Raw genomic sequence first — 17,787 nt, 5'->3', positions numbered from 1 at the left:
GCTTAGCTGGTAATGCTGTGGGGTGATGCATATTGTTAAAGATTAAGCATTTTTGTGCCATTGTGATTGTTATAATGTCAATGGAAATCATTTGGTACTCGCTGTACAATCTTTCCATGATCATTCATTGGGTTACCTGTGTCCCCCAATGAAGCGTTAAATAAAATGTCTCCAGAAACTTACTAGTATTTTCCATCTTTTTTCTTAGCTTTTGGACACATTGCTTGGAACACTTGTGAAAGAACTTCAGAACAAGTACAATCCTGGGCGTAGGGAGGAGGCCGTAGCGGTCACAATGCGATTTTTGCGTTCTGTCGCTCGCGTCTTTGTTATTCTCAGTGTCGAAATGGCTTCCTCCAAAAAGAAAAAGTAAGTCTTCAGCTGTGATAGGTATTCAAAGGGTTTGTTCTATCTGTAGGTGTCCCTCACCGATCAGCTGGGCGGACATAAGCGACATAAAGGCAGAACACAGCAGCTCCCCATATATTGCTTAGTGGCCGTTGTCGAATCCGGCGCTTTGTCTCCCATTCATTTCAACTGAATGAGAAGTTAACTTTCTGCAGACTTGGCAATATGCAGGGTTGAATTCATACTACTTGGATGGGATATTCAGCTTGGGAATATTTGTACTAAAATTTAGACTCTATTTGATTTACCCGCTAGTATTGGGCTTTAGAGATGGCCATGGTTTAACGGTTTTGATTTTTTTTTTTTTTTTTTTTTCCCCCCAGCAATTTTATTCCACAACCTATTGGCAAATGTAAAAGAGTTTTCCAGGCATTGCTTCCGTACGCAGTGGAGGAGCTGTGTAATGTTGCCGAGTCGCTCATTGTCCCTGTGAGAATGGGAATCGCACGTCCGACTGCCCCCTTCACACTGGCCAGCACAAGCATCGATGCCATGCAAGGGAGTGAGGAGCTTTTCTCAGTGGAACCTCTTCCTCCAAGACCATCATCTGACCAATCCAGCAAGTGAGGATTTATCAGACTCTATACATTGTTCCTGCCAGTCCTGTTTACTTTTTTTTAAGTGCATTTTGGGACCAAAACAATGCTGTAAGATGTTGCATCGAATTCTTGGGAAGTGTGGTGGAGGGGGAGACTTGGACACTGACGTTCTTAGATAAGTGTTTTGGTGGCCGTATTGGCAGTTTTTCTGTCACTAAAGTGTTTTTTTTTTTTTTTTGTTTTTTATGTATAGTTCCAACCAGTCCCAGTCTTCATATATCATTAGAAATCCACAGCAGAGAAGGATCAGTCAGTCACAACCTGTGAGAAGCAGAGACGAAGAGCAGGACGACATAGTGTCTGCCGATGTAGAAGAGGTAACGTGATGGTGCAGCTTTTGTAGGATTATGTAGACAATAAGCAAGTCATGTTTAATTCTGACTTTTGTGATGTTCACACGGCGGTATGTTTGTATTGTGTATATAATAAAGGCAATATGAATGAAGGAAAAAAATACACCATGCATGCACTTTTGACTCACTCCCCCAAGACTTGGATTTGAAAAGCTGATGGGGAATAGGGGTTTTCGGAAACTTTGCCGCTTCGCTTCTTTTCACGTTGGTAGTGAGCACTGATGGTGGCAGGTATTATGCAGGTCTCCGATCCTAATCAACAAAATGTGCAGGGCACCTGCACATCGTGCACATGTTTTGACTGAGTTGACACCACTTTCCCGATGCAGAAGTGACTGGCACGATTACATAATGTCAAACTCTGGCCTGCAGCGTGAGTATATTTGGCCTTCGATCCCGCGCAGCCGGCACGATTAAGTCATTACAGCACTCATTGTACCAAGATGTACATCGTATATGAAGCGACCGGATCAGCGGGGGAAATGGTCGAGGTGTTTTAATGTGGGGCCTGTTATACTGTATAAAGCACTGTGGGGCCTGTTGGTGCTCGATACAGTATAATGGGCACCACATTGTGCTCCATACAGTATAATGGGCCCCATAAAGTGCAGTAAGTGGGACCATTATACTGTATGGAAGCTCTTTGGGGCTTACAGTTGGAGAATCGTACTGTGATGGGGGTCACCATTCTTTGTTGGCAGGATTGAGGCAGAGGGGGTACAGTAGGGTCATCATACCATGCATGTGGAGAAATTGGCTGTGGGGTGTCCTGTGCTTGTGGGGGAGCACCTTTGTTGGAATTATACTTATCTTTATTCAAGGTTTTTTTTTAACATTTGCGATTACATATTTAGTTTAGGCCATTGGGTCATATGCTTTTTACTGCGCTTGCATAACAATATTATTCCAACATTTTATTACCGAAAATGTATGACCCCCTTAAGGTTTTTTCTATATGAAAGTTAATCGTTATATTTTATAAGGGAGAACTTCCTCAATTATAGACTCTCTGTATGTCAAGGTTGGCTCCGTGACTTTGTCCAAGCTTTTGTAATTTTGTGTATGAGTGACATCCCTTTAAACTAGCCAGTCACTGCTGCCTTTTGTCATGGTCCCCCTTGTGGTTTACTTTCAGGTGGAGGTAGTAGAGGGAGTGGCAGGTGAGGAAGACCACCATGATGAGCAAGAGGAGCATGGGGAGGAGAATGCAGAGGCTGAAGGACAGCACGACGAACACGATGAGGATGGTAATTTGCAATGTGTGACTGCGGTCTAAGCCTAATGACTCCTGACTACTCTGAAAGTAAACTGCAAACTGTTCCTTAGGGAGTGATATGGAGCTGGATCTCCTGGCTGCTGCAGAGACTGAAAGTGACAGTGAGAGCAATCACAGTAACCAGGACAATGCCAGTGGCCGCAGAAGTGTGGTGACAGCAGCAACAGCTGGTTCAGAAGCGGGTATGTGTCGGCACTTCACGCTTTCTCTGTATCTAAAGCAATGTGATAAATTTGTCATTGATTCCATGCAGGTGCAAGCAGCGTCCCAGCTTTCTTCTCTGAAGATGACTCTCAGTCCAATGACTCCAGTGATTCAGACAGCAGTAGTAGTCAGAGTGATGACCTCGATCAGGAGACTTTCATGATTGATGAGCCCTTAGAGAGGTCAACTAACAGCACCCATGCGAATGGTGCTGCACAGGCTCCTCGTTCCATGCAGTGGGCTGTGAGGAACACACAAAATCAAAGAGCCCCCAATACTACTCCATCTAGTACCTCCACCCCAGCAGGCAAGTGGAAATCAAATCGCATGCCCCAACACCATGCTGATCCATTATCTGATTACAAAATGAACTTTTCCTTTATGTTTTTGTATTGCTCATAAGACTCCTTTTTATTCTGCAGCCAGCTCAGGGGCGCTCATTTACATCGAACCATCCAGCTTGCGAAGAAGCGGGAATATGAGCTCCAGTGCAGCTGCCGCCGCCGCCCTTGAAGCGAGCAACTCTAGCAGCTACTTGACATCAGCAAGCAGCCTAGCCCGAGCATACAGCATAGTAATTCGGCAAATATCAGACTTAATGGGCTTGATCCCCAAGTATAACCACCTGGTGTATTCCCAGATTCCTGCCGCTGTGAAGCTGACTTACCAAGATGCTGTTAATTTGCAGGTAAGCGTTCTTGTGTACCATCAATTATAAAGGGTAAACCTCCTCTGTCTTATCGGGAGATGAGCGGTGATGTCTACAGATATTTCCCGCTTGTGAGTGATGGATATTGTTCCTCTGTACTATTAACTAGAACAGATGCGCAGGAGCTGCCGCTTGTGGGCTTGAGAGCTGGCAAAGATCTGTAGGGGTCTCGTCTCCACCTCCTGATGAGGATGTGAGTGGAGCCGGATTAACACTTTAATGCTTGTTTTTGTGACTGTTGCCTTTGGTAAATTTATCTTCAGAACTTTGTAGAGGAAAAGCTTATTCCAACCTGGAACTGGATGGTCAGCATCATGGACTCTACTGAGGCCCAGCTTCGTTATGGGTCTGCATTGTCCTCCGCTGGAGATCCTGGTCACCCAAACCACCCTCTCCATGCATCCCAGAATCCCACCCGTAGGGAGAGGATGACTGCACGGGAAGAAGCTAGTTTACGGACATTAGAGGGTAGAAGGTAATGTGGATTTCTGTTCCAAAGTTTTGCATGTCAGTTTTTCTGGTCAAAATTGTAGCAAGACTTTATTTTCTATTTGTCAGAAGACCACCATTTTGGAGACAGATATTGCGTTTAACAGGAGTGTCCTATGTCTGAGATGTAGCCCCACACAAAACTGCCCCTTAAAATTATTCAAGACTTGCCTCATCTCTGTGCCTCAATGCTCTGCTCTGTATTTCTAGAAGAGCCACTCTACTGAGCGCTCGTCAGGGGATGTCTGCACGTGGAGACTTTCTGAACTACGCTCTATCACTGATGCGCTCCCACAATGACGAACACTCGGATGTTCTCCCAGTGCTGGATGTCTGCTCCCTAAAACATGTGGCATATGTTTTTCAAGCTCTTATTTACTGGATTAAAGCGATGAACCAGCAGACCACATTGGACACCCCACAACTGGAGCGAAAGAGGTACGTGTGTTTTCTTTCCGCATGGTGACTACAGCTTGTCACCGCAAGGCAGAAGAAATGGTGCATGGATAATATCTGCCTTGTTTTACCATTGAAAAATATATTTTGTTCTTTCTAGGACAAGAGAACTGTTGGAACTTGGTCTCGATAATGAAGACTCTGAGCATGAAAATGACGATGACACCAACCAGAGTTAGTATAAATGAATCCATAGACTTTTAGGTCTGTCGGCTGGTGGACGACTATTTAACTAAAGTCTCGTCAGACCTTCTGCTAATTACAATAAGGACCATCAATAAGCCGTGAATGATCACAAGATTTGTAACACCAATTTGCACTGAAAATATTCATAAACCCAAGATTGTGCAAAAGGTATTTGCAACTTGTTGAATGTGATCAGGATCACCGCATGCAGGCCAATAAAATGCCGTACCATACAGGAGGTAGTTGGGTCTCTAGCTGTCACTCGTGACCTTTGGGAGAAGACAGAAGCAGTTAATCACCACTTCTGTCTTTTCTTTTGCCATCTACATAAAGCTATTAGCATCCTTCACATGAACCTTGGTCTGTATGGTGTAGCAGAGGTGGTCTTAGCAGACAGGATCCGCTGTCGGTAAAATAAACCCCCCCCCCCGCTGTGGTATAATTTAACATGTAGCAACGTACAATGGAAAAATTAAGGTAAAAGTTCCCCCAGAAATCTTAATGGCCTTTTGAGGGGGAAAAATGATATGGAAAGAACAAGAATATTAAAGTACCACTTTCTCTCACTATATCCCTCCACTAAATAAAATTGGCTTGAAAGAAAAAATAAAAATTTCCTGATCGTTAAGGGGTTATATATTGCTCATTCCACTTTATTTTCTGACCTGTTTAGAACCTTTTGAGGAAACTTAATATTGATAACCATAGCGGTAATGAGGCAAGATCACTGATGGGACGGGTTTATTACCTGTTGATTTATTTTCCTCTTATTTGCCCCTAATTAAGTTTCTATGATTCAGGTTCTACATTGAATGACAAGGACGATGACACTTTGCCCTCAGAGACAGGCCAGAACCACCCGTTCTTCCGCCGCTCAGATTCCATGACGTTCCTTGGTTGCATTCCACCAAATCCTTTTGAGGTTCCTCTTGCAGAAGCGATTCCTCTAGCTGATCAGCCACATCTCCTGCAGGTAAGAAATGGCTTTCCCAAATCTTAACATTTGTTCTTCAGCGATTGTGTAAGGTATCATTATAGTACCTGATATTTAGCCTTTGGTACCTGAATAAAGGATCCTAGCTGATCTCATGTCTGATGTAGGGATAAATAGTAACTATATCACATCTGTTTGGTCACGGCCAAGTGAAGATGTCCTCTCCTCTATAGTTCATTCTGCACTTTTGTCTACTTTAATACATCATAACTTTATCAATCCATTGTAAAATATAAATTAATATATAATCATGACTATCACGGGATTCTTTTCAATTTGTAGCCAAATGCTCGGAAAGAAGACTTGTTTGGCCGGCCGAGTCAAGGTCTATATTCATCTTCAGCTAATAGTGGAAAATGCCTGATAGAAGTAACAGTAGACAGGAACTGCCTGGAGGTGAGACGAGGCCACAGCCAGGGCTGCACTTGGGTCACTCACTCTGTCTGATCGTGTAGTGTAAGATCCTCCATATATCCTGATCATCTCACAGTATGTAGGGGAAAATGTCATCTCCAAAGTTAGTGACTATGAATAAAGATCCCTCACATCAACATTTTTGCATTCTTTTACACTTTACTACCCTCAGTATTTGCTGGTGTTGCATTGCATGATTACTCTGTCACCTCATTGGGGGACACAGGACCATGGGTGTTATGCTGCTGTCCACTAGGAGGCGACACTATGCATAATCTGAAAAAGATTAACCATGGCTCCTCCTCTACAGTATACACCCCTGGATGGCGTTGGCATTCTCCAGTTTTTGCTTAGTGTCGCATAGGAGGCACACCTAAAATTTTGTACTTTGTTTTTTTTTCTCCGACGGGATTACAGATGAAAAAAAGTGGGTCTCCTGCGAGACTCCCGGCATGGCTCCTTCCACGGCCCCCTATTATAGGATACCCAGTTGAAGTCGAGATGGGGGCATTAGGTTGAGACGCCTCAGGTAGGGCCTGTACATGTAGCACTCTGCAGCTCCCAGCAACATGGGCCAGCACACTGCGCCTGCATCCATGGATCCCAGCCTAGCTGCGGGCTCTGTCGGGGTCGGGGGGAGTGCAGGCAGGCATGGCACATCTGAGACACAGGGCTCCCTGCACCCGGTCTCTGCCCACCCCCCTACCACTTATAGCCCCACCGCTATCCTGCTTTTCAAATCCAGGAGGGTTTGTTCAGATCCGATCCCCTCCCAGACTTCCGTGCCAGCCTGCAGCCCTCTTGGGCATCAGGCATCTACTTTAGGCTGCGGCTTTGGCCTAGCCTAGGCCGCCGCCTTGTTTCTGCCAAGACAACCCCCTTCCCCGGGCCGCCCACCCCCGGGTGACAGATATGACACTCTACAGTGTCATAGAGGGGGCGGATCAAGACTGAAAGGGCGCATTTTTACACAGCCCTGCTGCCTTTTTCTCCGCTCTTCGACCCCTTTCTCCTTCTTCCTCTTCTCCTCGGCGGCCATTTCTTCTGCAGGACAAGATTAACCCTGCATCTCCCTGCGTCCAGACCAGCCAGTCTCTGGGGGGCACAGGACTGGATCTTCGGCGCTGGACCTAGGGGCAAACTGGTGGGTAAGATCACAGCTGGGGTTCTTACTCGGCTGTGATTCCATATTCCTATAAGACCCCCTATAGGTTCCTCTGCATAGCCACCCCTGTAGGGCCCTCTGCATAGGCACCCCTCTCACGCACTATGCCGGGCTCAAGGTCCAAGAAAACCAGGCAGGACTGCTTTTATGCATTCTGCACAGCCTGCAGGACTGCTCTTCCCAGTTGCAGCACGTACCCACACTGCCGAGACTGCATCCAGACTACTGTCAGAGCCCCAAGAAGCCCCTGCCAATGGTTCGGTGTCTAATGCCACGCCGGAATAGGCTACTCAGATGTCGCAATCTATGACGAAGTCTATAGATAACCTAACCTCCACATTGCTTCAGGCTCTGCAGGGTCATGCCTTGGCTATGAACATTACCCAGCAAAGGGAGAACTCGACTCGGGGACATGACGTCCCAGGCACATCCATGTCTAGGTCAGAACGTAAGCGGACCCACAGGTCACGTTCATCTGCGTCATCCCATAGAACACGGTCATCCCCCTCTAGGGAGAGACACCGCAGTTCCAGATCACCTAGACCGTCCCCTACCAGGGACAGACAATGCAGATCTCCGCAGCGATCCCCGACCAGAGAAGACCTCTGCCCCAGTTCACCCACCAGGAGACGCCTCAGCAATACACAGGATTCGGAAGGCATCTGTGACTCTGACAAGGAAACGGAGGGGTCCCTGATCCCAATTCCCCCTAGCAATACAGCGCTAGTTGAGGACGTAATCTGTTCCATCCATTGGGTGCTGGACATTTCTGATCCAACCCTGGAGGCCCCAGAACACAAGATTTCCTTTGAAGGAGTTCTGAAACCGCCTAAGGTCTTCTCTAACCTCCCAGAGTTTAAGGCGATCCTTAAAAAGCAGCTCTCACAACCTGAGAAGTTCGATAATCGCAAATATCTGGAGGAGAGTTACCCTTTCCCGCAGAAGGACACCAAAGAATGGACAGATCCACCCGAAGTGGACCCCCCAGTCTCTAGACTAGCAGCACAGACCCTCCTTTCACTGCCAGATAGCTCAACCCTCAGGGACACAGCAGACCGGCAGGTAGAACGCATGGCTCGTTTAATTTTTGAGGCTGCAGGGGCCTCCCTGGCTCCCGAGTTCGCTTCAGTTTGGGCTGCCAAGGCCATCCTGGCTTGGGCCCAAAATTTACAAGCTGGCCTCCAAGCATCCGCTCCTGAGCTGTCGGGCGGTTCAAATAGCAGTTGTAGCAGATTACATGCTTCATGCAGCTCCGGATTCAGCAAGGGGGATAGCATCAAACGACATCACGATTCGGCGTATCCTCTGGCTGCGGGAATGGAAAGCGGACACAGCCTCAAAGTCCCTCACTCCCGTATCTCAGTGGGCGACTTTTCAGTGAAAAGTTGGACACAGATATCCAATGCCACCGGGGGTAAGAGTACTTCTCTCCCTCAACTGAAACCTAAACGCACTTAAAGAAGCATAACCAAACCTGATTCCGATCCTTTTGCAAATCTTCGGGCTGGTCAGTCTCGCGTCCAGCACAAGATCGTAACTGTTCCCCACTCATGGTTGACTCAAAGGTCAGACAAGACCTGGCAGTCAAAAGCAGGCCAGTCAAAGCCTAAAGGAGGAAAACCTCAGACTTTCTCCTCATCATTACTCACGGACTCCGGAAGACATCCCACTCGTAGGCGGCCGACTTCTGCTCTTTCAGCAAGCCTGACTGCCTATTACAGAAGACAGGTGGGTCAGGGAACTAGTGTCTTTCGGATACAAGATAGAGTTCACTTCCAACCCACCGAACCGATTCTTCCGCTCTGTTCCCCCCAAAACCGCCAGCCAAGACTCGTTCCTTCCACCAAGCTGTTTCCTCGCTTCTTCAAGCAGGAGTCATACCGTAGTACCGGTTCTCGCAGCTGAGCGCTTCCGAGTGTTCTACTTCAATCTATTCGTAGTCCCCAAGAAAGGAGGCAACGTACGGCCCATACTGGACCTAAAAAAACTCAACAAATATATGTACGGGTCCGTCACTTCCGCATGGGAGTCCCTTCGGTCCATCATTGCGTCCATGGAGAAGAAAAAATATCTTGCCTCCATAGACATACAAAACGCATACCTGCATATACCGATTGCACCCGCCCATCAGATTTCTCAGGTTCGCAATCGACCAGGACCACTACCAGTTCGTGGCTCTCCCGATCGGACTCTCCACGGCTCCCAGAGTCTTTACCAAAGTCATGGCAGCCACCATGGACGTCCTGCACTCCAGAGGCATAGTAGTCATTCCATACCTGGACGATCACCCTGTTGCCCTTTACGGGCCGCTGTTATTGTTGAATTCTCATATTGTTCTTTGAGCTCGTACGTAGTGGCCGCCTTACAGGCATGGTTATGTTATTCATGTTACTTTCCTCCTAATGCTTTTGCACAAAACTGGAGAAGGCTAACACCTTCCAGGGGTGTATACTGCAGAGGAGCCATGGTTAATCTTTTTCAGATTATGCATGGTGTCGCCTCCTAGTGGACAGCAGGATAACACCCATGGTCCGGTGTCCCCCAATTAGAGGCTAAGATAAAGGAGAATTTTGTGTACGCACTGTAAAATCCTTTTTCTTCAGTGAATTGCCCGTGTATCTTATACCTTAATGGATATATTGTTTTTCTGCAGGTTCTGCCAACTAAAATGTCCTATGCTGCTAACCTGAAAAATGTCATGAGTATGCAAATCAGGCAGAAGGACTCAATGGAAGAGAGCGCTCCCACAGAGGAAATGGAAATATCAAAGCCGGGACCTTCTGCACACGATCTTGCAGCCCAATTAAAAAGCAGCCTATTGGCAGAAATTGGACTGACTGAGAGCGAGGGTCCTCCTTTAACATCATTCAGGTAATCCTGACTTGCCATGCTATCAAGTGTTTAACATTGTTGGCCGGGCAATACCTGGATGCTACAAGTGGTGTTTTTTTTTTTTTTTGCTGCTTATTTTTGCCCCCTTCCGTTCCTCCCTCTTCTTTTCATTGCCTTCTTCCTGCATCTATTTTATTTACGCTTTTTTTTTTTTTTTTTTTTTTTTTGCCCAATTGTTTTTAGGCCGCAGTGCAGTTTCATGGGTATGGTGATATCTCATGATATGCTGCTAGGACGATGGAGATTATCTCTTGAACTGTTTGGAAGAGTGTTTATGGAAGATGTTGGAGCCGAGCCCGGTTCTGTAAGTTACATTTCCCTTTGTTCTGTTGTCTGTCTTGGTGACACCTGTTAATCTTCTTGTGTGGGTTTTTTTTGTACCAGATTCTAACAGAATTAGGTGGTTTTGAAGTAAAAGAATCCAAGTTCAGAAGAGAAATGGAAAAGCTCAGAAATCAGCAGTCTAGAGACCTAACATTGGAGGTATGAATGATTTTGAATGTGTGGATGTATGAGGTTTATGGACGATATATTGACAATTTTATATTGGCCGCAGGTTGACAGAGATCGAGATCTCCTTATTCAGCAAACCATGAGGCAGTTAAACAATCATTTTGGGAGAAGATGTGCCACAACACCAATGGCTGTCCACAGAGTGAAGGTCACCTTCAAGGATGAGCCTGGAGAAGGCAGTGGAGTAGCCCGAAGTTTCTATACCGCAGTTGCACAAGCATTTCTATCTAATGAAAAGCTGCCCAGTCTAGACTGTATCCAAAATGCCAATAAAGGAACACATACCAGTAAGGACATTTTGTAACCCTAAATAGGTTTCCCTGTTAGTTACTTATTGTATTTATGGTATAGACCCTAAAATGGTGCTGCCTGGTGGTCAAATTGCATAGCAGTGTGGAAATCGAACAAGCTGAGAAGTGCTGTCAACAGCAGAGTGGCCAATTGAAAGGTGGTTATGTAAGATCGGTTCTTCTGATTTATGTATCGGAGGGAGTACAAGGTGGTTAAAAGCTGCCACAATGAAGGTAAATCCTAAAACAACCTTGTTTGTTGTAGCAGTCTGTATGTACTGAGAAACTAATCAACCCTTTACAAGCAGCTATGTCCTCTAGAAGAATTACAAGGCAGGAAGTGTGTGCACCTTAGAAGCCATATCTTCCATTTATCTGGCCTGCATGATGCACAATATTCTGCATGTATTAATCAGATATCCCTGTATAAGTTGGGGCTTCTGGTGAGAGGTGTGAATTTTTATTTTACCGCTTCATGGCATTGGGGGACACGGGTAACCATGGGTGTATGCTGCTGTTGCTCGGAGGTTGACACTTGGCAAAAATTAAAAAAAAAAAAAAAAAGCTGGCTTCTCAGCAGTATACACTCATTGATTGGCACACAGCTTGTGCGTTTTAACTTGCTGTCAGTAGGGGGCAAACTTGGATCTGATTCCAGCAGATCTGTTGGGTGTTTTTTTTTTTTTTCCCCCCCCCCCCTTAGGTCACCTTGTTGTATTTTCTGAGTCTTATCCATTTTTGTCTTTCAGGTTACTCATCAGGGTAACCGGGTGTAACGTGTCACCCAGTTTTCACAAAAATAAGGTACCGAGAGCGTGTGGTGCCATCCACATTGTACCCTCTGGTCTGTGGGACATGACCCCCTCCCCCCCCCGTGTCTCAGGGTGGTTTGTGGCAGCTGGTCGTTGCCTGTTCCTCACCTCGGCCCTCTCCTAGGATCAGACAGTTTTCTGCACCCATGACAGTGCGAGGAGGAATCCTCTTTCCAGTGACCACCTCCATCTTGAGGACTACATCAGGAGTCCCCAGGTGAGGAGGGGAAGGAGTCGGGACCTCTGTCAGCAAGTACAGTCCCTCTTTCTTCAATCCCTCTTTAAGACGGTGGGGACATCAGCATAGATGGAGAACAACCTACATCCTCTCATCCTTTTCACGGCGAGATTTCCAACACTCTGAAAATTACTCTGAATTTAACCCCCTTGTGTGCTGGCATTCAAATCGGCTCTGGCGTGTGCAGTATCCCTCAATAGGAGCACTTGTTTGTTCTCTCTCAGCGTGGGCTTTCAGCATGCACTTTACTTGGCCTGCCCCTTCCTTCTCATTCACTACTGCCTCAGTCTCCGGTGTTGCATCTCCTGCTGCAGCTCCACAGCATCATTTTTTTTTCTGCAGGACTTGTCTTAGGCGAACAGACCAGCTCAGACGAGGCTCTGCATCCAGTACTGGGTAGGCTCTGGCCAGGCTGTGTTTCTTCCTTCCGTCCTAGTCTTGGCCCTCCACAGCACCTCAGCCCCAGGTCTATACATATGTCCAGTCTTAGGGAGTCTTGCTCCAGTCTCTCTCCATTACTATCCACTATGCCTGTGCTTTCTGCCTAAATTGCAGCCCTTTCGTCATGCAAGTTTCACAGGAGCCTTCCTCCTGGGACAAAAGCACCCCCCCATCCCACAGAGTGCACTGTTATTTTTCAAATAGTAACTGACCTAGCTAAGGTTTCCTAGTCGATGGTACAGGGCCTTGAACGTTTACGTAACCGGTCAGCTGCCACCAGTGCTCCAATCCTTTCTCAGGACAAATCACCGACACCCATCAGTCATCCTTAGCATGTCAGATCAAAGATAACGTACAAAAATAGTGCACACTCCAGTTCCTCTTCTAGATCCCCTTCTCCTTCCACATTTCCCAGGTAGCCCACGGTATACCACTCTTCCTCCCTGAAGGTGGCCTCGGCTCTTCTGTGTGAGAACAGATCTCTCAAAGGTGAGGCACTCTGAATGTTGATCTGATTGCGTCCCAGATGAATCACAAAGTCACTAGTTTCGTGACCCCCATGGCAGTCAGTTATGGTGCCCTGGTCTTTCCTTAGTATCAGTACCAACTTGTATCTTTTTTCCACCTCTTCCCCTGATTCCCAGAGTCGTCAAGAAAATCATGGCAGAAGGAGTTACCCTGGTGGCCCAGATTGGCCTAGAAGATCCTGGTATGCGGATGTACCCTGGAAACTCCCAGATCGACCAGACCTACTCTCTCTCAGGGTCCCTCTTTCACCAGAATTCTCGGTCTCTCAGTTTAATGGCATGGCCATTGAGGCTGCAGTCCTGAGTGAGGCAGACTGCTCATCCCAGGTCATACAGACCATGATCAGGCACAGAAACCTACGTCCTCATGCGTTTATCATCAGAAGATCTTCGCTCACTGGTGTAAAGACAGCCCCACACAACACAACTCCCATGTCTGTTTTTTTTTTCTCCCATCCTGGCGTTCTTACAATCAGTGCTACAGTCTGGTCTGTCCCTTAGTACTCTCAAGGATCAGGTATCTGGGCAATCCATTCTGTTCCGACAGGTCAAGACCTTCGTTCATGGTCTTGCTTGCCTAGCATCACCATTTCGTTCCCCTGTGGACCCGTGGGACCTCAACCTAGTTTTGAGCATTCTTCAGGGCTCTCCTCCTTCGAAACCCATTCAGGACATGGTGTCTTCTCTTCTGTCCTGGAAGGTGACCTTTTTTTGGTTGCGGTCTTTTCCATCAGATCGGTCTCTGAATTAGCAGCTGTCTTACTGCTCTACTTTCATTATCTTGCCCCAGAACAAGGTGGTCTTTCGACCAGTTTCTTCATTCCTTCCTAAGGTAGTCTCCACGTTCTACATCAACGAGGATATGGTCCTTGCTTCCTTCTGCCCATCCCCTGGAACAGTCTCGCCATAATCTGGACCCAGTCAGAACCTTAGAGTTGAGTCAATTTTTCAAAATTCTGTTCTGATTACGAGCGGCGAATATGGCTTTTGTAATATTTGCCGAACACAACCGAACGTCATTTGATTCAATAGCGGTTGAAATGAACGAATATGTTCGGAATCTATTGTCAAACACAAATTCAGCACTATTAAGGTACCAATTTGTCAAATTCAGATTCGGCGACTGAATCCTTCAGACGTTCGGATGTCTTGTCATTCCTGTGGGTTGTCGTATGGGACTGCCTGCCTCCAAGTCTATTGCCTGCTGGAGTTCGGCCTTTACTGGAGGGTTATAGCGTTAAGTATAGACCTCCCTTTTTGGGGGTGAGGGCTTACTCCACCTGTGCGCTGGGTGCCTCCTGGACTGTTCACCACCAGGCCTCTGCAACGTAGATTTGCAAGGCCGCTACCTGGTCATCCCTTCACAGGATTCTACAGTGTACTTGCCCAAGCCGATGCCGGTCTAGGTAGAAGGATTCTGCAAGCAGTAGTTGCCGGGCCTGATTTGAGCATGGTCTATTCTCTACCTTAGGACTGCTTCAGGAAGTCCCATGGCAATGTGTCCCCAAATAAAGCGATTAAAGAGATTTTCCGGCGAGTACCCAAAATCCTTTTCTTGTAGCCTTCATTCGGGGACACGGTGTACCTTGCTGAGGAGCTTTCTTTTCCTAGTGTCAGCCTACTAGTGACAGAAGTATACATGCATGGTTACCTGTGATGGCACAAAGATTTTACAAGTGAGTACCAAAAATCTTTTTTTTTTGGGGGGGGGGGGGGAGATTCTATTATAATTGGTGAATAAACTCTCCAATTTCGTGACTTTTGGAGACTTTGAGGAAAAAGATCCATTGCGCCTTGTGGGTATAAATGGGGGAACAAACGAGATCTAATTACAAGGCTCCTCTGCTTTTCCATTTAGATGCTATATAGAATCAGTCGTCCTCTCCCTCAGTATACCTCAGAGGAGATAATCTCACCAGATTTGCACTTTTTGTAAAGTGAAAGTAAAACCTGCTTCCCTGTGAAACTGAGAATCTGATTTAATGAAATTACATGTATTTTTCTTTTCATCTGCCTTTGCTTTTTGTTTTGTCAGTTGACTTAAGTGGATTTATCACTGCATTACGGTAAATAGCAACTTTTTTTTTAAAGTCCATGTATAATTTTTGCTTTAAGGTTTAATGCAGAGACTAAGAAATCGAGGAGAGCGAGATCGAGAAAGGGAAAGGGATATGAGGAGGAGCAGCGGTATACGAGCTGGTTCTCGTCGGGATAGAGACAGGTACATTTTACTTTTACTTTCGTTCACTTGTAGTATTACATTTTTTTTTTTCTCTTCCCCAAGTAACACCTTTTTTATTTTAGGGATTTCAGAAGACAGCTGTCTATAGATACCAGGCCGTTCAGGCCAGCCTCTGAAGGGAATCCCAGTGATGACCCTGACCCATTGCCTGCTCATAGACAGGCCCTTGGTGAGAGGCTGTATCCAAGGGTACAAGCTATGCAGCCGGTAAAAACAGTTCAGCTAAAAAAGAAAAGCTTTCTGTTCCACTTTTTTTCTTTGTAGTCTTAATGTGGTGTTTTTAAGATGTATAACACTGACGGTGGCTATTTCTCTTCAGGCCTTTGCAAGCAAAATTACCGGCATGCTGCTAGAATTGTCTCCGGCACAGTTACTACTGCTGCTGGCCAGCGAGGACTCTCTGCGAGCCAGGGTAGACGAGGCAATGGAGCTGATTATAGCACATGGAAGGTACAATACACCACCCTGCTGTTATGCATAGAATCCTATATAGAACGTAATTAAAGGGGTAATTGAAGACTGTTTTATTTCTATTTTTTTTTACTATGAATCTAAGCACTAATAGGTCGGTAATTGGCAACTGCCTACCTGTTCTACCAGGGGTCGGCTCAGAGCAGTCATGGACTGCTCCTGCCGACAGTTCAGCTACTTCATCAGCTGGGTGTGACTATCCATGTCATGCTGATTGACCGTTGGATTACCACGATTCTGCAGCGGGGAGCCTGTCAATTAGCATGACATTGGCTCATTCCCAGGCTTGTAGTAAAAAATTAAATAGTCCCTGGTAACCCCTTTTAACGTGCCATTATTTTCTCTAGGGAAAATGGAGCAGACAGCATTCTTGACCTTGGCTTGCTAGATTCATCTGAAAAGGTGCAGGAAAACAGGAAGCGCCATGGTTCCAGCCGCAGCGTAGTCGACATGGAGTTGACGGACACAGATGACGGAGATGATAACGCACCCTTATTTTATCAACCTGGTAAAAGAGGTTTCTATAGCCCCAGGCCTGGCAAAAACACAGAAGCACGGTTAAACTGTTTCCGGAATATTGGCAGGTAATGGCAGATCAGTTTTTGCGTATATGCGGACCGCTCTATAAATTGGCAGATTATTAATAATCGTGCTGTGTCCACCTCCAGGATTCTCGGCCTGTGTCTGTTGCAGAATGAATTGTGTCCAATCACATTAAGCAGACAGGTTATCAAAGTTCTTCTGGGCAGAAAGGTAAGTGCACTCTCCGATTTGGTGGTCTTTTAATTGAAATAAATTCCTAGATTTGCTCAGTTTTTTTATCACAGATCTTATGGGGGATGGAGCTTTGTGTAGAAGCTCCAAGGGGGATTTTTACTATTCTCTTAAGTGACCTCCTATTCTGTCCTTTTTGGATGCTGGCAAGAGGCATTTGTGAAGAAATGATTCTTCAAGAGCACACAACTTCTTGCTTTTTTTTCTGGGAGGCAGCGCACTACAGATTATTTTAGAGCATCGGCGGTGCCGCTTGTCCAAATTGTACTCTCCCAGGTTGCTGGCTGGGGGCACAGGGACGTTGACCCTGGTCTGATTCAGTGATCTGGACCTCTTCAGAGCAGCACCAGCAGGCTGTAAACCAAAGAGCCTGCTTGCTCCTTGCCTAGGTAACTGGCCAGGCTGGCTGGTAACCAAGGCATCAATCTGCTTGGGAACGCAAATAAGTGGTAAGTTGCAAAATTGCCTTTTTTTTTTTTTTTTTTTTTACAAGCACTTTGCAATTTTACCAATTCATGAACTTAAGACAACCCCTTAAAGCTACATATGCATGCTGCTCTGATGTATGCTTTTCATTACTGATCTATTTTCACTTATGTTAAGGTGAACTGGCATGACTTCGCGTTTTTCGATCACGTGATGTATGAAAGTTTGCGGCAGCTGATTCTTGCCTCCCAGAGTCCTGATGCAGATGCGGTGTTTGCATCCATGGATCTAGCCTTTGCAATAGACCTGTGCAAGGAAGAAGGTGGTGGACAGGTATGGCTGCTAATGATTTTAGTCCCACACTGCCTGCATTGGGAAAGCTTCATAACATTGCATACACATACCATGGATGCAAATGAATTGTATATTGTTATTCCAGCTTTACTGGGTCAATACTAATGTATCCTGGTTATTACATTATATTTGCTAATCTGAGCTAAATCTGAGAGATTTTGATAATTTTGTATGTTCAATTTTTTTTAACACTTTCATGACCGTTGACATATTTACGTCAAAGGTAGTGTCCCTGCCTTTGATGTGGACCCCCACTCCGTGCCCACATTTTTCACCGCACATGGCTAATTTAGTGTTTTTTTTTTTTTTTACTACTTTTGCAATTTTAGCACGCTTCTAGTTTTATTTCCTGCTCTCCAGTGTATCATGCTAAAATGAATGCTGTCAATATACAACTGATCTTGCAAAAAGCAAGCCCTGGAAAAATGGTTGACTTTTCCAATAATGGGAGCAAAAAAAATAAAAGCGTAAAAAAAAAAAAAGCCCCGGATAATCGCAATGTCGTGAGGCAATGCAAATATGACATCTAATGGCTGTGTATCTATGTAAGCTCC

General features: G+C 45.9%; 1 protein-coding gene across 9 annotated transcripts in view; it reads left to right on the top strand.

Moving 5' to 3' along the window:
* UBR5 (ubiquitin protein ligase E3 component n-recognin 5) overlaps nt 1-17,787 on the top strand; it is a 110,623-nt gene that overhangs the window by 76,127 nt on the left and 16,709 nt on the right. For all 9 annotated transcript variants that reach the window (XM_069731726.1, XM_069731727.1, XM_069731722.1 and 6 more), the window contains 22 exons: nt 209-369; nt 732-971; nt 1,201-1,324; nt 2,496-2,607; nt 2,687-2,818; nt 2,890-3,147; nt 3,263-3,528; nt 3,813-4,024; nt 4,249-4,476; nt 4,595-4,668; nt 5,481-5,653; nt 5,957-6,070; nt 9,907-10,124; nt 10,329-10,449; nt 10,530-10,628; nt 10,702-10,945; nt 15,082-15,187; nt 15,271-15,415; nt 15,528-15,658; nt 16,027-16,263; nt 16,348-16,432; nt 17,057-17,212. In XM_069731726.1, coding sequence (XP_069587827.1) covers nt 209-369; nt 732-971; nt 1,201-1,324; nt 2,496-2,607; nt 2,687-2,818; nt 2,890-3,147; nt 3,263-3,528; nt 3,813-4,024; nt 4,249-4,476; nt 4,595-4,668; nt 5,481-5,653; nt 5,957-6,070; nt 9,907-10,124; nt 10,329-10,449; nt 10,530-10,628; nt 10,702-10,945; nt 15,082-15,187; nt 15,271-15,415; nt 15,528-15,658; nt 16,027-16,263; nt 16,348-16,432; nt 17,057-17,212 — 3,636 coding nt within the window. The remainder of the gene's footprint in view (nt 1-208; nt 370-731; nt 972-1,200; nt 1,325-2,495; nt 2,608-2,686; nt 2,819-2,889; nt 3,148-3,262; nt 3,529-3,812; nt 4,025-4,248; nt 4,477-4,594; nt 4,669-5,480; nt 5,654-5,956; nt 6,071-9,906; nt 10,125-10,328; nt 10,450-10,529; nt 10,629-10,701; nt 10,946-15,081; nt 15,188-15,270; nt 15,416-15,527; nt 15,659-16,026; nt 16,264-16,347; nt 16,433-17,056; nt 17,213-17,787) is intronic.

The sequence above is a fragment of the Ranitomeya imitator genome, chromosome 6 (assembly GCF_032444005.1).
Source record: "Ranitomeya imitator isolate aRanImi1 chromosome 6, aRanImi1.pri, whole genome shotgun sequence".
Lineage (NCBI taxonomy): Eukaryota > Metazoa > Chordata > Amphibia > Anura > Dendrobatidae > Ranitomeya > Ranitomeya imitator.
This window is presented reverse-complemented; position numbering and strand designations above follow the sequence as displayed.